General features: G+C 49.7%; 1 protein-coding gene across 6 annotated transcripts in view; it reads right to left on the bottom strand.

Annotated features, from left to right (window-relative positions):
* The window catches only part of scfd1 (sec1 family domain containing 1), a 568533-nt gene that overhangs the window by 67657 nt on the left and 478176 nt on the right, over window positions 1-22700 (bottom strand). For 4 of the 6 annotated variants that reach the window (XM_072488067.1, XM_072488091.1, XM_072488084.1 and 1 more), the window contains one exon: window positions 21441-21493. In XM_072488067.1, the coding sequence (XP_072344168.1) occupies window positions 21441-21493 (53 nt within the window). Of the gene's footprint in view, window positions 1-13049; window positions 13084-21440; window positions 21494-22700 lie in introns of all 6 variants that reach the window. The other 2 variants (XM_072488100.1, XM_072488076.1) reach the window with 1 other exon arrangement.

The following is a 22700-nucleotide window of genomic DNA, read 5'->3' as shown; positions in this document are numbered from 1 at the left end:
GGACGGCGAGCGGGAGGGACGGCGAGCGGGAGGGACGGCGAGCGGGAGGGACGGCGAGCGGGAGGGACGGCGAGCGGGAGGGTAGGTGAGCGGGAGGGACGGGGAACGGGAGGGACGGCGAGCGGGAGAACAGTGAGCGGGAGGGACGGCGAGCGGGAGGGACGGTGAGCTGGAGGGACGGCGAGCGGGAGAACAGTGAGCGGGAAGGACGGCGAGCGGGAGAACAGTGAGCGGGAGGGACGGCGAGCGGGAGGGACGGCGAGCGGGAGGCACGGGGAATGGGAGGGACGGCGAGCGGGAGGGACGGTGAGCGGGAGAACAGTGAGCGGGAAGGACGGCGAGCGGGAGAACAGTGAGCGGGAGGGACGGCGAGCGGGAGGGACGGCGAGCGAGAGGGACGGCGAGCGGGAGGGACGGCGAGCGGGAGGGACGGCGAGCGGGAGAACAGTGAGCGGGAAGGACGGCGAGCGGGAGGGACGGGGAACGGGAGGGACGGGGAACGGGAGGGACGGTGAGCTGGAGGGACGGCGAGCGGGAGGGACGGTGAGCTGGAGAACAGTGAGCGGGAAGGACGGCGAGCGAGAGGGACGACGAGCGTGAGGGACGGTGAGCTGGAGAACAGTGAGCGGGAAGGACGGCGAGCGGGAGAACAGTGAGCGGGAAGGACGGCGAGCGGGAGAACAGTGAGCGGGAGGGACGGCGAGCGGGAGGGACGGGGAACAGGAGGGACGGCGAGCGGGAGGGACGGGGAACGGGAGGGACGGCGAGCGGAAGGGACGGGGAACGGGAGGGACGGCGAGCGGGAGAACAGTGAGCGGGAAGGACGGCGAGCGGGAGAACAGTGAGCGGGAGGGACGGCGAGCGGGAGGGGCGGGGAACGGGAGGGACGGTGAGCTGGAGAACAGTGAGCGGGAAGGACGGCGAGCGGGAGAACAGTGAGCGGGAAGGACGGCGAGCGGGAGAACAGTGAGCGCGAGGGACGGCGAGCGGGAGGGACGGGTAACGGGAGGGACGGTGAGCTGGAGAACAGTGAGCGGGAAGGACGGCGAGCGAGAGGGACGACGAGCGGGAGGGACGGCGAGCGGGAGGGATGGCGAGCGGGAGGGACGGCGAGCGGGAGAACAGTGAGCGGGAGGGACGGCGAGCGGGAGGGAAGGGGAACGGGAGGGACGGGGAACGGGAGGGACGGCGAGCGGGAGGGACGGCGAGCGGGAGGGACGGCGAGCGGGAGACGGCGAGCGGGAGGGAACGGGAGGGACGTCGAGCGAGAGGGACGGTGAGCGAGAGAGACGGCGAGAGAGAGGGACGGCAAGCGAGAGGGTCGGCGAGCGGGAGGGGTGAGAGCGGGAGGGATGGAGAGCGGCAGAACAGTGAGCGGGAGGGACGGCGAGCGAGAGGGACGGCGAGCGAGAGGGACGGCGAGCGAGAGGGACGGCGAGCGAGAGGGACGGTGAGCGAGAGGGACGGCGAGCGAGAGGGACGGCGAGCAGGAGGGGTGAGAGTGGGAGGGACGGCGAGCGAGAGGGACGGCGAGCGGGAGGGACGGCGAGCGGGGGGGACGGCGAGCGAGGGGGAGGGCGAGCGAGGGGGACGGCGAGCGAGGGGGACGGCGAGCGGGAGGGACGGCGAGCGGGAGGGACGGCGAGCGGGAGGGACGGCGAGCGGGAGGGACGGCGAGCGGGAGAACAGTGAGCGGGAGGGACGGCGAGCGGGATGGACGGCGAGCGAGAGGGATGAGAGTGGCAGGGACGGCGAGTGGGAGGGAAGGCGAGCGGGAGGGGTGAGAGTGGGAGGGACGGCGAGTGGGAGGGACGACGAGCGGGAGGGACGAAGAGCGGGAGGGACGACGAGCGGGAGGGACGACGAGCGGGAGGGACGACGAGCGGGAAGAACGACGAGCGGGAAGAACGGCGAGCGGGAGGAACAGTGAGCGGGAGTGACGGCGAGCGGGATGGACGGCGAGCGAGAGAAGTGAGAGTGGCAGGGACGGCGAGTGGGAGGGAAGGCGAGCGGGAGGGATGAGAGTGGGAGGGACAGCGAGTGGGAGGAACGGCGAGCGGGAGGGACAACGAGCGGGAGGAACGGCGAGCGGGAGGGACGGCGAGCGAGAGGGACGGCGAGCGAGAGGGACGGCGAGCGAGAGGGACGGCGAGTGAGAGGGGTGAGAGTGGGAGGGACAGCGAGCGGGAGGGACGGCGAGCGAGAGGAGTGAGAGTGGCAGGGACGGCAAGTGGGAGGAGCGAGAGCGGGAGGGAAGGCAAGCGTGAGGGGTGAGAGCGGGAGGGACGGCGAGCGTGAGGGGTGAGAGCGTGAGGGGTGAGAGCGGGAGGGACGGCGAGCGGGAGGGACGGCGAGCGGGAGGGACGGCATACGGGAGCGACGGCGAGCGAGAGGGACGGCGAGCGGGAGGGACGGCGAGCGGGAGAACAGTGAGCGGGAGGGACGGCGAGCGGGAGGGAAGGGGAACGGGAGGGACGGCGAGCGGGAGAACAGTGAGCGGGAGGGACGGCGAGCGAGAGGGACGGCGAGCGAGAGGGACGACGAGCGGGAGGGACGACGAGCGGGAGGGACGGCGAGCGGGAGGGACGGCGAGCGGGAGAACAGTGAGCGGGAGGGACGGCGAGCGGGAGGGAAGGGGAACGGGAGGGACGGCGAGCGAGAGGGACGGCGAGCGGGAGGGACGGCGAGCGGGAGAACGGTGAGCGGGAGGGACGGCGAGCGGGAGACGGCGAGCGTGAGGGAAGGGGAACGGGAGGGACGTCGAGCGAGAGGGACGGTGAGCGAGAGAGACGGCGAGAGAGAGGGACGGCAGGCGAGAGGGTCGGCGAGCGGGAGGGGTGAGAGCGGGAGGGATGGAGAGCGGGAGAACAGTGAGCGGGAGGGACGGCGAGCGGGAGAGACGGCGAGCGGGAGAGACGGCGAGCGGGAGAGACGGCGAGCGGGAGAGACGGCGAGCGGGAGAGACGGCGAGCGGGAGGGAAGGCGAACGGGAGGGACAGCGAGCGAGAGGGACGGCGAGCGAGAGGGACGGCGAGCGAGAGGGACGGCGAGAGAGAGGGACGGCGAGAGAGAGGGACGGCGAGAGCGAGGGACGGCGAGAGAGAGGGACGGCGAGAGAGAGGGACGGCAAGCAAGAGGGACGGCGAGCGGGGAGGGACGGCGAGCGGGGAGGGACGGCGAGCGGGATTGACGGCGAGCGGGAGGGACGGCGAGCGAGAGGGACGGCGAGCAGGAGGAACGCCGAGCGAGAGGGACGGCGAGCGAGAGGGACGGCGAGCGAGAGGGACGGCGAGCGAGAGGGACGGCGAGCGAGTGGGACGGCGAGCGGGAGGAATGGCGAGCAGGAGGAACGGCGAGCAGGAGGAACGGCGAGCGGGAGGGGTGAGAGTGGGAGGGACGGCGAGCGAGAGGGATGGCGAGCGAGAAGGACGGCGAGCGGGAGGGGTGAGAGTGGGAGGGACGGCGAGCGAGAGGGACGTCGAGCGAGGGGAACGGCGAGCGAGAGGGACCGCGAGCGAGAGGGACGGTGAGCGGGAGGGGTGAGAGTGGGAGGGGTGAGAGTGGGAGGGACGGCGAGCGGGATTGACGGCGAGCGGGATTGACGGCGAGCGGGAGGGACGGCGAGCGAGAGGGACGGCGAGCAGGAGGAACGCCGAGCGAGAGGGACGGCGAGCGAGAGGGACGGCGAGCGAGAGGGACGGCGAGCGAGAGGGACGGCGAGCGAGAGGGACGGCGAGCGGGAGGAATGGCGAGCAGGAGGAACGGCGAGCAGGAGGAACGGCGAGCAGGAGGAACGGCGAGCGGGAGGGGTGAGAGTGGGAGGGACGGCGAGCGAGAGGGATGGCGAGCGAGAAGGACGGCGAGCGGGAGGGGTGAGAGTGGGAGGGACGGCGAGCGAGAGGGACGGCGAGCGAGGGGAACGGCGAGCGAGAGGGACCGCGAGCGAGAGGGACGGTGAGCGGGAGGGGTGAGAGTGGGAGGGGTGAGAGTGGGAGGGACGGCGAGCCGGAGGGACGACGAGCGGGAGAACAGTGAGCGGGAGGGACGGCGAGCGGGATGGACGGCGAGCGAGAGGGGTGAGAGTGGCAGGGACGGCGAGTGGGAGGGAAGGCGAGCGGGAGGGGTGAGAGTGGGAGGGACGGCGAGTGGGAGGGACGACGAGCGGGAGGGACGACGAGCGGGAGGAACGGCGAGCGGGAGGGACGGCGAGCGGGAGGGACGGCGAGCGGGAGGGACGGCGAGCGGGAGGGACGGCGAGCGGGAGGGACGGCGAGAGAGAGGGACGAATAGCGGGAGGAACGGCGAGCGGGAGGAACGGCGAGCGGGAGGGACGGCGAGCGGGAGGGACGGCGAGCGGGAGGGACGACGAGCGGGAGGGACGGCGAGCGGGAGGGACGGCGAGCGGGAGGGACGGCGAGCGGGAGGGACGGCGAGCGGGAGGGACGGCGAGCGGGAGGGACGGCGAGCGGGAGGGACGAGCAGGAATGACGACGAGTGCCAGGGTTGTTTAATTGGCCAGCCTGTATACAACGGAGCTGGATTGTTAGGAATCTGCAATCTGATGAGGGGAATACATTCTGCTGATTGGAAACAAAGCATGCTACCCATACTTGAAGAAAACAACGTGAAGCAGCGCAGAGACAGAGGTTTGGCAAAGCTCGCAGCATTAGTGTAGATGGGAGAAATGGACCAGTTAATTTACAAAAACCAGGAGCTTCTCATTGAAATGTTTTGAAACAAAGCAGGAGGTAAGCTTTGTGCACGGTGAAGTCGAGACATCCTGAGTGAGGGAGCGTGAGTGAGGATTGGAATTTGGGAATTTGGAGCAGAGCGGTAATTCGGTGGAATGGGAAGAGGTGCTTTTTCCCTTTCATTTTGTTTTCTTTCTTCTGGTTTTTCAGGAGACGAGCGGTTGGACCAACGGCATCTTGGGCAGGTCAGCAGGTAAATGATGAATCTGAGGTTTATACTGGGGAGAAACTGAAAAGTGATGTCACAGGAGGGCTCTACGATTGGCCAAGAGGGGACCTGCTAAATTTGTATCTATATGCTAAGCATTGGTGACTGGTAAGTAGTTTTTCTTTTCTTTTCATTTGTCTATTTTTTGATTTTCCTTTTGTTTTTTTGGCATTCTAGTTGTATAAGTTAACCTAAGGTTTATGACATTGCAGGATATCCCAGACTCATGTCATGCTCCTCGTGCTCAATGTGGGAGTTCAGGGACGCGGCCGATGCACCTGACTCCTTCATGTGCAAGAAATGTGTCCAGCTGCAGCTCCTGTTAGACCGCATGACGGCTCTGGAACTGCCGATGGACTTACTTTGGAGCATCCACGATGCTGAAGAAGTTGTGAATAGCACGTTTAGCGAGTTGGTCACACCGCAGATAAAGAATACTGAGGGAGATAGGAAATGGCTGACCATCAGACAGAGGAAGAGTAGGAAGGCAGTGCAGGTCATCGCCGTCCAAAACTGATATACCGTTTTGGATACTGTTGGGGGAGATGGCTCACCAGGGGAAGGCAGCAGTCGCCAAGTTCATGGCACCATGGCTGGCTCTGCTGCGCAGGAGAACAGGAAAAAGAGTGGTAGAGCTATAGTGATACGGGATTCGATTGTAGAGGGAGTAGACAGGTGTTTCTGTGGATTGAAACGAGCCTCCAGGAAGGTATGTTGCCTCCCGGGTGCAAGGGTCCTGGATGTCTCAGAGCGGCTGCAGGATATTCTAAAGGGGGAGGGTGAACAGCCAGCTGTCATGGTGTATATAGACATCAACGATATAGGTGTAAAATGGGATGAGGGCCTACATGCTGAATTTGGGGAGTTAGGAGATAAACTAAAACGTAGGACCACAAAGGTAGTATCATGGGAGTGTACCTTTAAGAAATGGGTGTTTATCAAATAGCTGTGTCATTGTGTGGGTGGAGCTGGATTATGTCTCTGGCTTTTACTTTTGTTTTGAGCTGGAAGCTATTTATGGCTTTGTGTTTTACTTTCGTTTTAGGCAGTTGAAAGCTGAATTTAGACAAGGAAGGTTCATTCTGTCTCTCTCTCTGTATGGTAAAAGGTGTCCAGATCACTTGATAATTTAAAAGTGATAACTGTCTTGTGTAAAGAATTTATACCTACTGCTTCGTTAAAAAGGGTGTTTGGCTTATGGATGTTGTTAGGAAAGGTATTAAGGGGCGCACATAGAGTACTGTATCTATGGGGGGTAGTTGTGTTGGTAGTTGATAAAATGTTTACTGTGTGTTTATAAAATGTTAACTGAATTCATAGAATAAACATTGTTTTGTTTAAAAGTACTTCAGGTCTCTGTTGCATAACACCTGCAAAGTAGGCCCTTGTGCTTCTCATAACCAAAATCTATTAAAAGTTGTAGGTCAGGTAAACTCCATGATATACTTTGGAGTTTTCTAAACCCTGGCCCATAACAGTAGTAATCTTGGGATTGCTACCGATGCCATTTGCTAGTCAGAGCAGGATAGACAGGATGAATGCGTGGCTTGAGAGATGGTGCAGGAAGGAGGGATTCAGATTTTTGGGACATGGGAACCAGTTCTGGGGGAGGTGGGACCATTACAAATCAGACGATGTATACCTAGGCAGGTCTGGAACCAATGTCCTAGGGGGGTTGTTTGTTAGCGCTGTTGGGGTGGGTTTAAACTAATGCGGCACGGGATGGGAACCAATACAGGAAGTCAGAGGGTAGTAAAGAGAGGATAGAAACAAAAGTCAGTGAGGAGAAAAGTGTACGGCAGAGAAACAGATTTAAATGAGTTTATTTCAATGCAAGAGGCCTAACGGGCAAGGCAGATGAACTCAGGGCGTGGAGAGGTACATGGGACTGGGATATTATAGCTATTACTGAAACTTGGCTAAAGGAGAGGCAGGACTGGCAGCTCAATGTTCCGGGGTACAGATGCTATAGGAAAGATAGAACACGAGTTAAGAGAGGAGTGGGGGGGGGGTTGCATTTTTGATTAGGGACAGTATCATGGCAGTGCAGAGAGAGGATATATCGAGGGTTCGCTCACTGAGTCTATATGGGTAGAACTGAAAAATAAGAAGGGTGATATCACTTTGATAGGACTGTATTATAGACCCCAAATAGTCAGCGGGATATTGAGGAGCAAATATGTAAAGAGATTACAGAGAGCTGCCAGAAAAATAGGGTGGTAATAGTTGGGGACTTTAACTTTCCCAACATTAACTGGAACAGCCATAGCACTAGGGGGTTTGGATGGAGAGAAATTTGTCGAGTGTATTCAGGAAGAATTCCTCATTCAATATGTGGATGGCCCGATCAGAGAGGGAGCAAAACCTGACCTCCTCTTGGGGAATAAGGAAGGGCAGGTGACGGAAGTGATAGTGAGGGATCACTTTGGGACCAGTGACCATTATTCCATTAGTTTTAAGATCACTATGGAGAATGACAGTCTGGCACAAAAATTAAAATTTTTAATTGGGGCAAGGCCAATTTCAAGGGTATTAGGCGGGAACTTTCAAGAGTTGATTGGGGGTGCCGATTTGCAGGCAAGGGGACAGCTGGTAAGTGGGAATCTTTCAAAAACGTGTTAACTAGGGTTCAAGGTGAGCACTTTTCTCTTAGAGTGAAGGGTAAAGCTCGTAGAAGGAGGGAATCCTGAATGACTCAGGATATTGAGGTCATGGCCAAAAGGAAGGAGGCATATGACATACATAGGCAGCTGGGATCAAATGGACCCTTTGAAGAGTATAGGGCTTGTCAGAGTAGAGCTGAGAGAGAAATCAGGAGGGCTAAAAGGGGACATGAGTTTGTCTTGGCAGATAAGGCAAAGGAAAATCCAAAGAGCTTTTACAGATACATAAAGGATAAAAGGGTGGCTAGGGAGAGGGTAGGGCCTCTTAAGGATAAACCAGGTCATCTATGTGTCGATGGGAGAGGTCCTAAATGAATATTTCTTGTCAGTATTTACTGTTGAGAAAAGCACGAATGTTAGGGAAATTGAGGAAATAAAAAGTGATGTCTTGAGGAGTGTACATATTATAGAGAAGGAGGTATTAAAGCGTATCAAGATAGATAAATCCCCGGGACCTGATGAAATGTATCCCAGGACGTTGTGGGAGGCTAGGGAGGAAATTGCCGGCCGCCTAGCAGAGGTATTTGAATCATCGACAGCCACAGGAGAGGTGTCTGAAAATTGGAGGGTAGCAATTGTTGTGCCCTTGGTTAAGAAGGGCTGTAGGGGTAAGCCTGGGAACCACAGACCGGTTAGCGTTACTTCTGTGGTGGGTAACTTGTTAGAAGGTATTCTGAGGGACAGGATCTACAGGCATTTAGAACAAAGAAAAGTACAGCACAGGAACAGGCCCTTCGGCCCTCCAAGCCCGTGCCGATCATGCTGCCCGTCGAACGTAAAATTTTCTCCACTTCCGGGGTGCGTATCCCTCTATTCCCATCCTATTCATGTATTTGTCAAGACGCCCCTTAAACGCCACTGTCGTCCCTGCTTCCACCACCTCCTCCGGCAGCGAGTTCCAGGCACCCACTACCCTCTGTGTAAAAAACTTGCCTCGTACATCTCCTCTAAACCTTGCATCTCGCACCTTAAACCTATGCCCCCTAGTAATTGACCCCTCTAACCTGGGAAAAAGCCTCTGACTGTCCACTCTGTCTATGCCCCTCATAATTTTGTAGACCTCTATCAGGTCACCCCTCAACCTCCGTTGTTCCAGTGAGAACAAACCGAGTTTAGCTGTGAGAGGTTGAACAATCTTGGTTTGTTCTCACTGAAACGAAGGAGGTTGAGGGGCGGCCTGATGGAGGTCTACAAAATCCCCCCCCCCCCCGCTAGACGGCCGACAAGCCAGGTCCCGCCGGGATGGACCATGTCTATTTCACGCCGGCGGGACCGGCCGAAAACAGGCAGCCGCTCGGCCCATCGGGGCCCGGAGAATTGCCGGGTGGGCCTCCGCCAACGGCCCCCGACCGGCGAGGTGCGATCCCCGCCTGAAAACCGGAGCCGGAGAATTCGGCAGCTGGCGTCAGAGCGGGATTCACGCCCCCCCCCCCCCGCGGCGATTCTCCGACCCGGTTGGGGGGGGGGGGGGGGGGGGGCGAGAATCCCGCCTGATATATCCATGCTGACTGTCTGTTCCTGCTACTATTTTCTGAGCACTCTGCTTTAAAACCTTTGATAATGGATTCTAGAATTTTCCCCACTACCGACTGGTCTATAATTCCCTCCAATCTGTAGGAACTGTCCCAGGGTCTTTAGAATCCTGGAAGGTGACCACCAATGCATCCACTATTTCTCGGTCCACTTCCTTAAGTACTCTGGCATGTAGATTATCAGGCCCTGGGGATTTATCAGCCTTCATTCCCATCAATTGACACAACACCATTTCCCTATATTGATATGGTATGATCAATATAATATTGATCTCCTTCAGTTCCTCCCTCTCACTAAACCCTCAACATTTCTGGCATCTTATTTGTGTCCTCATTTGTGAAGACACAACCAAAGTATATATTTAGTTGCTCAGCCATTTTTTTGTCCCCCATTATAAAATCCATTGTTTCTGACTGTAGGGGACCTACATTTGTCTTCACCAATTATTCTCTTCACGCATCTATAGAAACATTTACAGCCAGTTTTTATGTTCTCAGCAAGCTTATTCTCATACTCTATTTTCCTCATCTTCAATCCCTTGGCCCTTCTTTACTGAATTCTATATTGCTCACGATCCTCAGACCTGTTGTTTTAATTTGTATGCTTCTTCCTTGGATCGAATACTATCTCTAATTTCTCTTGTAAACCATGGATTGGCCACCTTTCCTGTTTTACCTTTGTAGCAGACAGGAATAAACCATTGTTGCAGTTCCCCCATGCGCTACTTGAAGGTTTGCCATTGCCTACCCACAGTCACCCCTTTCCCAATCGATCATAGCCAACTCACACCTCATATCATCATAGCTTTCTTTATTAAGATTCAGGACCCTAGTCTCAGAATCAACTACTTCACTCTCCATCTTTCTTAAAAAAAAATGTTTTGAGTACCTAATTATTTTTTCCAATTAAGGGGCAATATAGCGTGGCCTATCCACCTATCCTGCACATCTTTTGGGTTGTGGGGGTAAAACCCACGCAGACACGGGGAGAATGTGCAAACTCCTCATGGACAGTGACCCAGGGCCGAGATTCGAACCCGGGTCCTCAGCGTTGTAGGCAGCAATGCTAACCACTGTGCCACCGTGCTGTCCACTTCACTGTCTATCTTGATGAAAAATTCTGTCGCATTATGGTCGCTCATCCCCAACGGGTCTTGCACAACTAGTTTGCCAATGATTCCGTTGTCATTACACAGTACCCAGTCTAGGGTAGCCTATCTCTAGTTGATTCAGAAAACCATCCCGTATACACTCCAGGAATTCCTCCTCTGTGATATTGTGACTAATTTGATTTACCCAATCTACATACAGATTAAAATCACCACAATTTACAGATGTTTCTTCATCACATGCATCTCCTGTTGATACCACTCTCAACATCACCACTACAGTTTGGGGGTCTATACACAACGGCCACTAACATTTTTGGCTCCTTGGGTGTTCTCAGCTCTACCCATACAGATTCCACATCATCGGAGCTACTATCCTTCCTCATTATTGCGTTAATTTCCTCTTTAACCAGCATTGCCACTCCATCGCCTTTTCCTTTATGTCTGTCCTTCCTAAATACCGAATATCCCTGGACGTTCAGTTCCCATTCCTGGTTGACATCTGCTATGTTTCTGTAATCCCGATGATATACCTGTTTATGCCTATTTCGTGATTAGTTCATCCGCTTTATTGCAAATGTTCCGCGCCTTAAGGCACAAGCCTTAAGCTTGTGTTTTTAATATTATTTATCCCTCTCGCAATATTTTTCACTGTGGCCCTTGGTTTCTCTGCCTATCATTTTTCTTATTCCCCTTTCTGTCTTTTGCTTTTGTCCTGGTTTCCTCCTCCCGGACTCCTTGCACGGTTCCCATCGCCCTGCCTTTTTAGTTTTCCAGCCATCTAGCAAATACTTCCCCCAGTCCCGGCCCTGCCCAGGTGTAACATGTCCAATTTGTACTGGCCCCACCTCCTCTAAAACCGGTCATAATGCCCCAGGAACCTGAAACCCTCTCCTCACAACACCCCTTCAGCCACGTATTGATCCGATAAAACTTGCTATTTCTACTCTGACTAGCACGTGGCACTGGTAGTATCCTGAGATCACTACCTTTGAGGTCTCAACTTTCTTCCTAACTCCCTATATTTTGCTTTTAGGATCCCATTCCTTTTTTTACCTATCTTGTTTGTAACAATGTGTATCACAACCACTGGCTGTTCACCTCCCCCTTTGTCCTGTACATGTCCTGAATGTCCTGTAACCGCTCAGAGGTATCCTTGACCCTAGCACAGGGAGGCACCATAACATCCTGGAGTGTTAAAACCATAATTTTCATAAGATTATAAACTATCTTGGGAATGCGTTCGATACTTCTAGCATGAAAGGTTATGCAAAATAACAGTATAAGATTGGCAACAATTTGATAAATACCGGAGTTCAAAACAGACTTCAAGACAAAAAGAAAATTGGTGAGGGTTCACAGTGCGTGTTAAAGCACTGAATCTTACAACATTCATCAGGATTGTAGATATATGTACTGAAAGTAATTGAAGCTGCAGTCACTGTGGCAATAACCATAATGCAACTATTACCCTGAAATTAAATATGAGGCTTTGATCCATATTACAAATGATAAAATCTAATTTCCTTCCATCGGTAATTAACAGAATGGGAAGGTCAATTAGCTGAGCTGCTGGATTATTTTCTCTAATCTGCTTATTTGCACCCTTCTTACAGTGTAATTTGCAAATAACAAAACTTGCTTCAGAAAAACATTGGAGGAGAATTGGTAACATTGGGAAAACTGCACTGGTGGGATTTAAAAACTGACAACATTTTTGGATGTAGGTCTGGATTTTTTGGAAATTTTGGTCCAACTGCAGCGCAAGAGTGGCATTGTACAGATTTCCCATCCAACCTCCCTGCTGCCAAGCTTTGCACAAACAATACTATTTGCAAATTTCCTTGATAATTTGCATAACGTCAGAGCTACACCTGCTAAAGTTCACTGTTGTTTATCTACAGAGTTCCAAGCCCCATGCAAAGGACCAGTTTGCTGGCTTTCTGCAGAGTACACTGATGTAGATTGATACCTAAATATTTAGGAGAATCTTTTTTTTTTAAAGAATTTTGACCTGAGATTTACACTGAATCAAAGTGAGTACACAAACAATTTTTCATACAATCCCCAACACCATGCATTCAGAAGGACTAAACAGCTGGCGTGACCTTTCCAATGTATATACCGATGTTTTCCTGAATAATGGTAGAGGAAAAGGAGGGGCTGAGGCTGATGAGCTCCACATGACATTTCAGCATACGCTCATGTCAGAAATGCTGGTACAGAAACATTTTGTAATGCTACAAGCGTAAATTACAGCATAATTCCTGGGCAATATGATCCAGGATATTTGGGCCACAGACAGATGAGAGGTGACTTCAAAGACAAAATTAAGTGTCACTATTTAGATTATGTAACTCTTCTATAGTTATATATTTGTATGTATGTAACTCTTCTATAGCTTTGTTATATATCTGGTATAAAGGTACTGTGTGCTGATGCAATTTCCATCAACCATTAAGTATCAGAATAAAATGCTAATAAACTTTGAAACATACAGACATAAGGAACTTTTAGCACATAATTTGACTGGAGAAATTGGCAGAAAATTCCAACTATATTTTCTTGCTGCTACAAAACAAATGGTCATTTCTTTTCATGAAATTCCTGATTTGAAATGACTTTATTTGCAGAGTCAAAATTTAATATTTTCAATGTGGTTGCGGCCACTTAAAACTTGTAGTTAGCCTGACAGTTCTCCAAAATTCCTACTCATATGTCAGAACTCATTACGCAATTTTCAAAATCAGGCCAGTACCTCAAAACTGCTTGAGCAACCTACTTACCTCTTGGAATGGATGCTTGTTTCTTGGAAGAGAGCTGCAAAATCAGGCAAAGTTATTGACAGCAGTACAGACTAGTCAGTGGAAAATGCTTGGACTGAAAATATATTTTACAGAAAAAAATATTGACAAACTGAAATTCCCTCTATATTTTCTCCAACTTTCAGTTGTCCCATTCAGTTGTTCCACGTGATAGTGAGATGAGGAATAAGGAGAGAGAGCATTTAAACACGTGGCTACAGGGATGGTGCAGGCGGGAGGGATTCAGATTTTTGGATAACTGGGGCTCTTTCTGGGGAAGGTGGGACCTCTACAGACAGGATGGTCTACATCTGAACCTGAGGGGCACAAATATCCTGGGGGGGAGATTTGTTAGTGCTCTTTGGGGGGGGGGGTTTAAACTAATGCAGCAGGGGCATGGGAACCTGGATTGTAGTTTTAGGGTAAGGGAGAATGAGAGTATAGAGGTCAGGAGCACAGATTTGACATCGCAGGAGGGGGCCAGTGTTCAGGTAGGTGGTTTGAAGTGTGTCTACTTCAATGCCAGGAGTATACGAAACAAGGTAGGGGAACTGGCAGCGTGGGTTGGTACCTGGGACTTCGATGTTGTGGCCATTTCGGAGACATGGATAGAGCAGGGACAGGAATGGATGTTGCAGGTTCCGGGGTTTAGGTGTTTTAGTAAGCTCAGAGAAGGAGGCAAAAGAGGGGGAGGTGTGGCGCTGCTAGTCAAGAGCAGTATTACGGTGGCGGAGAGGATGCTAGATGGGGACTCTTCTGCCGAGGTAGTATGGGCTGAAGTTAGAAACAGGAAAGGAGAGGTCACCCTGTTGGGAGTTTTTTATAGGCCTCCTAATAGTTCTAGGGATGTAGAGGAAAGGATGGCGAAGATGATTCTGGATATGAGCGAAAGTAACAGGGTAGTTATTATGGGAGATTTTAACTTTCCAAATATTGACTGGAAAAGATATAGTTCGAGTACAATAGATGGGTCGTTTTTTGTACAGTGTGTGCAGGAGGGTTTCCTGAAACAATATGTTGACAGGCCAACAAGAGGCGAGGCCACGTTGGATTTGGTTTTGGGTAATGAACCAGGCCAGGTGTTGGATTTGGAGGTAGGAGAGCACTTTGGGGACAGTGACCACAATTCGGTGACGTTTACGTTAATGATGGAAAGGGATAAGTATACACCGCAGGGCAAGAGTTATAGCTGGGGGAAGGGCAATTATGATGCCATTAGACGTGACTTGGGGGGGATAAGGTGGAGAAGTAGGCTGCAAGTGTTGGGCACACTGGATAAGTGGGGCTTGTTCAAGGATCAGCTACTGCGTGTTCTTGATAAGTATGTACCGGTCAGACAGGGAGGAAGGCGTCGAGCGAGGGAACCGTGGTTTACCAAGGAAGTGGAATCTCTTGTTAAGAGGAAGAAGGAGGCCTATGTGAAGATGAAGTGTGAAGTTTCGGTTGGGGCGATGGATAGTTACAAGGTAGCGAGGAAGGATCTAAAGAGAGAGCTAAGACGAGCAAGGAGGGGACATGAGAAGTATTTGGCAGGAAGGATCAAGGAAAACCCAAAAGCTTTCTATAGGTATGTCAGGAATAAGCGAATGACTGGGGAAAGAGTAGGACCAGTCAAGGACAGGGATGGGAAATTGTGTGTGGAGTCTGAAGAGATAGGCGAGATACTAAATGAATATTTTTCGTCAGTATTCACTCAGGAAAAAGATAATGTTGTGGATGAGAATGCTGAGCCCCAGGCTAATAGAATAGATGGCATTGAGGTACGTAGGGAAGAGGTGTTGGCAATTCTGGACAGGCTGAAAATAGATAAGTCCCCGGGACCTGATGGGATTTATCCTAGGATTCTATGGGAGGCCAGGGAAGAGATTGCTGGACCTTTGGCTTTGATTTTTATGTCATCATTGGCTACAGGAATAGTGCCAGAGGACTGGAGGACAGCAAATGTGGTCCCTTTGTTCAAAAAGGGGAGCAGAGACAACCCCGGCAACTATAGGCCGGTGAGCCTCACGTCTGTAGTGGGTAAAGTCTTGGAGGGGATTATAAGAGACAAGATTTATAATCATCTAGATAGGAATAATATGATCAGGGATAGTCAGCATGGCTTTGTGAAGGGTAGGTCATGCCTCACAAACCTTATTGAGTTCTTTGAGAAGGTGACTGAACAGGTAGACGAGGGTAGAGCAGTTGATGTGGTGTATATGGATTTCAGCAAAGCGTTTGATAAGGTTCCCCACGGTAGGCTATTGCAAAAAATACGGAGGCTGGGGATTGAGGGTGATTTAGAGATGTGGATCAGAAATTGGCTAGCTGAAAGAAGACAGAGGGTGGTGGTTGATGGGAAATGTTCAGAATGGAGTACAGTCACAAGTGGAGTACCACAAGGATCTGTTCTGGGGCCGTTGCTGTTTGTCATTTTTATCAATGACCTAGAGGAAGGCGCAGAAGGGTGGGTGAGTAAATTTGCAGACGATACTAAAGTCAGTGGTGTTGTCGATAGTGTGGAAGGATGTAGCAGATTACAGAGGGATATAGATAAGCTGCAGAGCTGGGCCGAGAGGTGGCAAATGGAGTTTAATGTAGAGAAGTGTGAGGTGATTCACTTTGGAAGGAATAATAGGAATGCGGAATATTTGGCTAATGGTAAAGTTCTTGGAAGTGTGGATGAGCAGAGGGATCTAGGTGTCCATGTACATAGATCCCTGAAAGTTGCCACCCAGGTTGATAGGGTTGTGAAGAAGGCCTATGGAGTGTTGGCCTTTATTGGTAGAGGGATTGAGTTCCGGAGTCGGGAGGTCATGTTGCAGCTGTACAGAACTCTGGTACGGCCGCATTTGGAGTATTGCGTACAGTTCTGGTCACCGCATTATAGGAAGGACGTGGAGGCTTTGGAGCGGGTGCAGAGGAGATTTACCAGGATGTTGCCTGGTATGGAGGGAAAATCTTACGAGGAAAGGCTGATGGACTTGAGGTTGTTTTCGTTGGAGAGAAGAAGGTTAAGAGGAGACTTAATAGAGGCATACAAAATGATCAGGGGGTTGGATAGGGTGGACAGTGAGAGCCTTCTCCCGCGGATGGATATGGCTGGCATGAGGGGACATAACTTTAAACTGAGGGGTAATAGATATAGGACAGAGGTCAGAGGTAGGTTCTTTACGCAAAGAGTAGTGAGGCCGTGGAATGCCCTACCTGCTACAGTAGTGAACTCGCCAACATTGAGGGCATTTAAAAGTTTATTGGATAAACATATGGATGATAATGGCATAGTGTAGGTTGGATGGCTTTTGTTTCGGTGCAACATCGTGGGCCGAAGGGCCTGTACTGCGCTGTATTGTTCTATGTTCTATGTAGAACTTTGCGGTATGTAACCAGCATGACTGCAAATTTGTGTTCAAACATAAGATAAGAATTCAAAAGCAGCCCATTCATTCTAACTTGAAGAAATGTTTTCACTATTTTATTAATACATGAAGTATTAAAAAAATAAACTCCATTAATTAATAACTTTAAAAAGTTATTGAAGATATCACAATTTCATGTCCTCTGATCGATTAATAGCATGCATTAGATGGATATTGATTTTTGGTTGCCAAATGATTAAAGGTGTCCAACAACGAATCATATTTCTGGATTTTGAAACATTTAGACAATCCTTACATTATCCATTATTCATTGTGTTAGTGTCATCCAACACTTTGGCTATTTAAATGCATTTATTTACATGCGTATGTGTAATAATTGCTTATAATCTGATCCAGACTTGGGGTTACAAATGATGGGTAGACATTTTATGATGAAACTGATTAGCCACTTGTCACCAAACAATTGTACAATAACAATAACATATGTTTCTATAAATGTATAAACAGCATTTTTGCAGGACCATAATGCAATAACCTATAAGACATAGGAGCAGAATTAGGCCACTCGGTCCATCGAGTCTGCTCCGCCATTCAATCATGGCTGATATTTTTCTCATCCCCATTCTCCTGCATTCTCCCCATAACCCCTGATCCCCTTATTAATCAAGAACCTATCTATCTCTGTCTTAAAGACACTCAGTGATTTGGCTTCCACAGCCTTCAGTGGCAAAGAGTTCCACAGATTCACCACCCTCTGGCTGAAGAAGTTCCTCCTCATCCGTTTTAAAGGATCGTTCCTTTAGTCTGAGATGATGTCCTCTGGTTCTAGTTTTTCCTACAATGGAAACATCCTCTCCACGTCCACTCTATCCAGGCCTCACAGTATCCTGTAAGTTTCGATAAGATCCCCCCTCATCCTTCTAAACTCCAACGAGTACAGACCCAGAGTCCTCAAACGTTCCTCATACGACAAGTTCTACATTCCAGGCATCATTCTTGTGAACCTCCTCTGGACCCTTTCCAAGACCAGCACATCCTTGCTTAGAAACGGGGCCCAAAACTGCTCGCAATACTCCAAATGGGGTCTGATCAGAGCCTTATACAGCCTCAGATACATCTCTGGTCTTGTATTCTAGCCCTCTTGACATGAATGCTAACATTGTATTTGCCTTCTTAACTGCTGACTGAACCTGCGCGTTAACTTTAAGAGAATCGTGAACAAGGACTCACAAGTCCCTCTGTGCTTCTGATTTCGTAAGCATTTTTCCATTTAGAAAATAGTCTATGCCTAAATTCCTCCTTCCAAAGTGCATAACCTCTCACTTTTCCACATTGTATTTCATTTGCCACTTCACTGCCCACTCTCCTAGCTTGTCCAAATCCTTCTGCAGCCCCCTTGCTTCTTCAATATTACCTGTCCCTCTACAGATCTTTGTATCATCTGCAAACTTAGTAACAGTGCCTTCAGTTCCTTCTTCCAGATCATTACTGGTGAAAAGCTGTGGTCCCAGCACAGACCCCTCAGGCACATCACTAGTCACCGGTTGCCATCCTGAAAAATACCCCTTTATCCCCACTCTCTGCCTTCTGCCAGTCAGCCAAACCTCTATCCATGCCAGGATCTTACCCTATTTAACAGTCTCCTATGCGGCACCTTGTCAAAGGCCTTCTGGAAATCTAAATAAATCACATCCACTGGTTCTCCTTTGTCTAACTTCCTTGTTACCTCCTCAAAGAACTCTAACAGGTTTGTTTGACATGACCTCCCTTTGACAAAGCCGTGCTGATTCAGTCCTATTTTACCATGCACTTCCAAGTACTTTGCGATCTCAACTTTAATAACAGACTCTAAAATCTTACCAATGACCGAAGTCAGGCTAACCGGCCTATAATTTCCCGTCTTCTGCCGACCTCCCTTCTTAAACAGTGGTGTTACATTAGCCACCTCCAAGTCCTCTGGGACCCTTCCTGCCTCCAATGATTCCTGAAAGATCACCACCAAAGCCTCCACAATTTCCTCAGCTATCTCTTTTAGGACCCTGGGGTGTAGTCCATCTGGTCCAGGTGACTTATCTACCGTCAGACCTTTCAGCTTCCCCAGAACCTTCTCCTTAGTGATGGCCACTGCACTCACCTCTGCCCCCTGATTCTCCTGGAGCTCTGGCATCCCACTGGTGTCTTCCACCGTGATGACTGATGCAAAGTAACTATTCGTTCATCTGCCATTTCTTTGTTTCCTATTATTACTTCTCCAGTCACATTTTCTAGTGGTCCAATGTCTATTTTTGTCTCTCTCTTACCTTTTATGTATTGAAAGAAACTCTTCCCATCTTCTTTTATATTACTAGCTAACACGCACTCATATTTCATCTTCTCTCCCCTTATTGCTTTTGTAACTGTCCTCTGCTCGTTTTTAAATGATTCCCAATCCTCTGGCTTCCCGCTAATCCTCGCCACTTTATGTGCTTTTTCTTTTGCTTTTATGATGTCCTTGGCTTCCATCATCAACCATGGATGCCTTGTCCTGCCCTTAACATGTTTCCTCCCCCTTGGGATGAATTTCTGCTGTGCCTCCCGAATAACCCCCAAAAACTCCTGCCATTGCTGTTCCACCGTCTTCCCTGTTAGTCTCCTTTTCCAATCAACTCTGGCCAGCTCCTCCCTCATGTCTTTGTAGTTACCCTTATTTAATTGTAATACCATTACATCTGACTCTAGCTCCTCCCTCTCAAACTGCAGGATAAATCCTATCATATTGTGGTCACTGATCCCCAAGGGTTCCTTCACCTTAAGATCCCTAATCAAGTCTGCCTCATTACACATCACCAAATCCAGCATTACCTGTTCCCTAGTAAGCTCGAACATAAGCTGCTCCAAAAAACAATCTCTTAAACATTCCACAAATTCCTTTTCTTGGGATCCTCTACCAACCTGATTTTCCTAGTCCACCTGCATATTGAAGTCCCCCATGATTATTGTAATATTGCCTTTTTTACATGCTTTCTCTGTCTCCTGATGTATTTTCTGCCCCACCTCCTGACTACTGCTAGGGGGCCTGTACATAGCTTCCATCAGGGTCTTTTTACCTTTGCGATTCCTCAACTCTACCCTCAGAGGTTCTATGCCCTCTGATTTTATATCGCTCCTTGCTATCGATTTAACTTCATTCCTTACTAACAATGCAACCCGCCCCCTTTGCCCATCTGCCTGTCCTTTCGATAGGACACATATTCTTGTATATTTAGATCCCAGTCCTGATCCCCTTGCAGCCACGTCTCTGTGATGCCCACAACGTCGTACCGGCCAAATTCAATGTGCGCAACAAGCTCATTTACCTTGTTCTGGCAATACTGCGCGCATTAAGGTACAATACCCTCAGTCCTGCATTGACCACCTCCCGTCTCACACTTGTCACCTTTTTTGCTCTGCCTGAGGGTGATGTTCTATTATTTTTGTTCTCTATTTCCCCTTCAGTTATTACACCTTCTAAGCTGACGCTCTGGTTCCCATCCCCCTGCCATATTAGTTTAAATCCTCCCAAGTGACAACAGCAAACCTTCCAGCCAGGATATTGGTGCCCTTCGAGTTTAGATGCAACCCGTCCTTCTGGTACAGGTCGCACCTGCCCCGGAATAGATCCCAATGGTCCAGAAATCTGAAACCTATCATAAACTCTGACAGTTCCCATATATCAAGTATTATCATAGAATTTACAGTACATGAGGCCAACCAGCCCTACTTAAGCCCACACCTCTTCCCTATCCCGGTAACCCAGGAACCCCACCTAACCTTTTTGGACATTAAAGGCAATTTAGCATGACCAATCCACCTAACATGTACGTCTTTGGACTGTGGGAGGAAACCAGAGCACCCGGGGGACACCCACGCAGACATGGGGAGAACATGCAGACTCCGCACAGACAGTGACCCACGCCATGAATCGAACTTCAAACCATGGAACTGTGAAGGAATAGTGCTAATCACTGCGCTACCGCCCATATTACTTGGGAACAGCTCAAAAAAGTTGCATTTTATTAAAAACCATCCCACTTAATTTTATCAGAAATTAAACTCAAGCTCATACATCAAAATTAAAAAAAATGTTATGTGCATGCGAATTAATTTCTCTCATAGAATTTACAGTGCAGAAGGAGGCCATTAGGCCCATCGAATTAGCACCGGCTCTTGGAAAGAGCATCCTACCCAAGCCCACACCTATCACCATACCTCAGTAACCCCACCCAACACGAAGGGCAATTTTGGGCACGAAGGGCAATTTAGCATGGCGAATCCACCTAACCTGCACATCTTTGGACTATGGGAGGAAACCAGAGCACCCGGAGGAAACCCCCAGGGAACATGCAGACACAGCACTGACAGTAACCCAAGCCAAGAATCGAACCTGGAACCCTGGAGCTGTGAAGCAATTGTGCTAACCACTATGCTACCATGCTCCTGCAAATCTGCAGCATTTTTGAAGTTACATTTTTGTGAAAAGTGATCAAGAATTATGTTAAACCAGTATTCTTTTTAATTTGATATACAGCAATAGGTAAACCTATTGAGGAATTCAGGCTTTTATCCCCATCTTTATGAAACTGCATATTTTTCCAAAGGATATTTAGCTAATTCATCGTTATCACACAAACAGCAAAGTTTTGCTTCTCTTAATCTGAAGTTTTTCTCCCCTTTACTGAAGGTGAGAATTTATGTTGTGGTATGATCCCACTGGTGTCGGTAGATCTTTGGCACCTCTTTATAATGGCCATTCCTCAAATGGTGAACATGTGCAGGCATACCATGGCTGAATCCCACTGTCACTCACTGTTTGTCCACAAAGGCACACATTTTTGATTAGCTTCACTAGATAGCAGTCAGGAATAAGAACCATGAGTGATTTCCCCATTAAAACTACCACTACACAAATGTTGTTGACTTGTAACATTTGTCCCATTCTATGCTCTTTCGATGTTGCCTATATTTGCTGTTAAGTAGTAAATCATATTGAACTTACCTCTCACTGCCGCGAAGAATCTTTGGATCAAAATATCTGTAGTCATCAGTTTCCTTTAACAATAACATTTTTGAATTTAGTCCAAAGCAACATGGGGGGGGGGGGGTGGGTGGAGATATTGATGGTGGGGAGGAGGGGCATTGGTGGAGGAAATAATTTTGCAACATAAATATGGTTGCATTTTGTTGACATGCAACTAATAATCATTAATAATCTTCAACTTGACTAGTGCAACATCAGGACATTTCTCTTTACCAAAACTGGACTGGCAATTTGCTTGTTTACATGTGCTGACCAACTTTGCTACAAAATCACGGAAAGGAAGGTACAGTAACTGTTAAGATTTTCACTTTTGAGCTCCAGTTTAAACGTTGCACAAACCTAAGCTTTCAAAATCTTTAAACAAAAGATTTTCTTAAAATTAAAAATGCCTTGATTCATGACATCAACATGTAAAATGAGAATTGATCATGGACCACTGGCCATGGAAACACATACTGTGCAGTAAGTTGATGTTCAATTCATTCCACAGATGGTCGGACCAGCAACCCATCACTAAAATATTCATTACACATCTCAAAAGACTTCCTTAGTTATATTAGGTGCCAGGAATTGAAGCATCAATCCAAAGCCTGTTGCAATCTGTTGTTTAATTTAAAAGACGCTGCACCCAACTGATCAGTCAAGATACAGTAATTAAAATAAAACATACACAACAGTCACCATAATCAGTGGCTTAAGTTTAAACAAAAGTCAAGTTTATTTTACTCCTTATTTGAATTCCCCAGATTAGAGCATGATTGTAACTTGCTCAGCAGGTGAAGGCTGCTTTTTCTAGGGGCTTGATCTAACGGACACGTCGTGCTGGGTGTGAATCTGCACTAGCCGGTTAGATTGTGGGAGGGGCTGAAATTGGCAACCATGCTGATCATTTTCCGATCTAACCGACCCGCTCCCATTGGCGACATCCAAATCCCGCCGTGACGTGGCAATAAATCAATAATCATCAATTAAGGCCAATCCCCATCCCATTAACAGCCTTAATTGATGATTATTGATTTCTTGCCACATCACGGCGGGATTTGGATGAACATTCTGGGAAAGGTGAGTTTCAAAAAAGGACAAGGACAAAGGACAAAAAGGAAAGGTACTTAAGGAGGCATACAAGAGCTTTGTTGGGAGTGGCCATATGAGATCTCCTGGAGTGCTGCACTTTGCTGGAAAAAGAGCTCTGAAGAAACAAAGTGAAGCAACCTTTAG

The sequence above is a fragment of the Scyliorhinus torazame genome, chromosome 2 (assembly GCF_047496885.1).
Source record: "Scyliorhinus torazame isolate Kashiwa2021f chromosome 2, sScyTor2.1, whole genome shotgun sequence".
NCBI classification, from domain to species: domain Eukaryota; kingdom Metazoa; phylum Chordata; class Chondrichthyes; order Carcharhiniformes; family Scyliorhinidae; genus Scyliorhinus; species Scyliorhinus torazame.
Note: the sequence above shows the minus strand (reverse complement) of the source record. Positions and strands in the feature narration are given on the sequence as shown.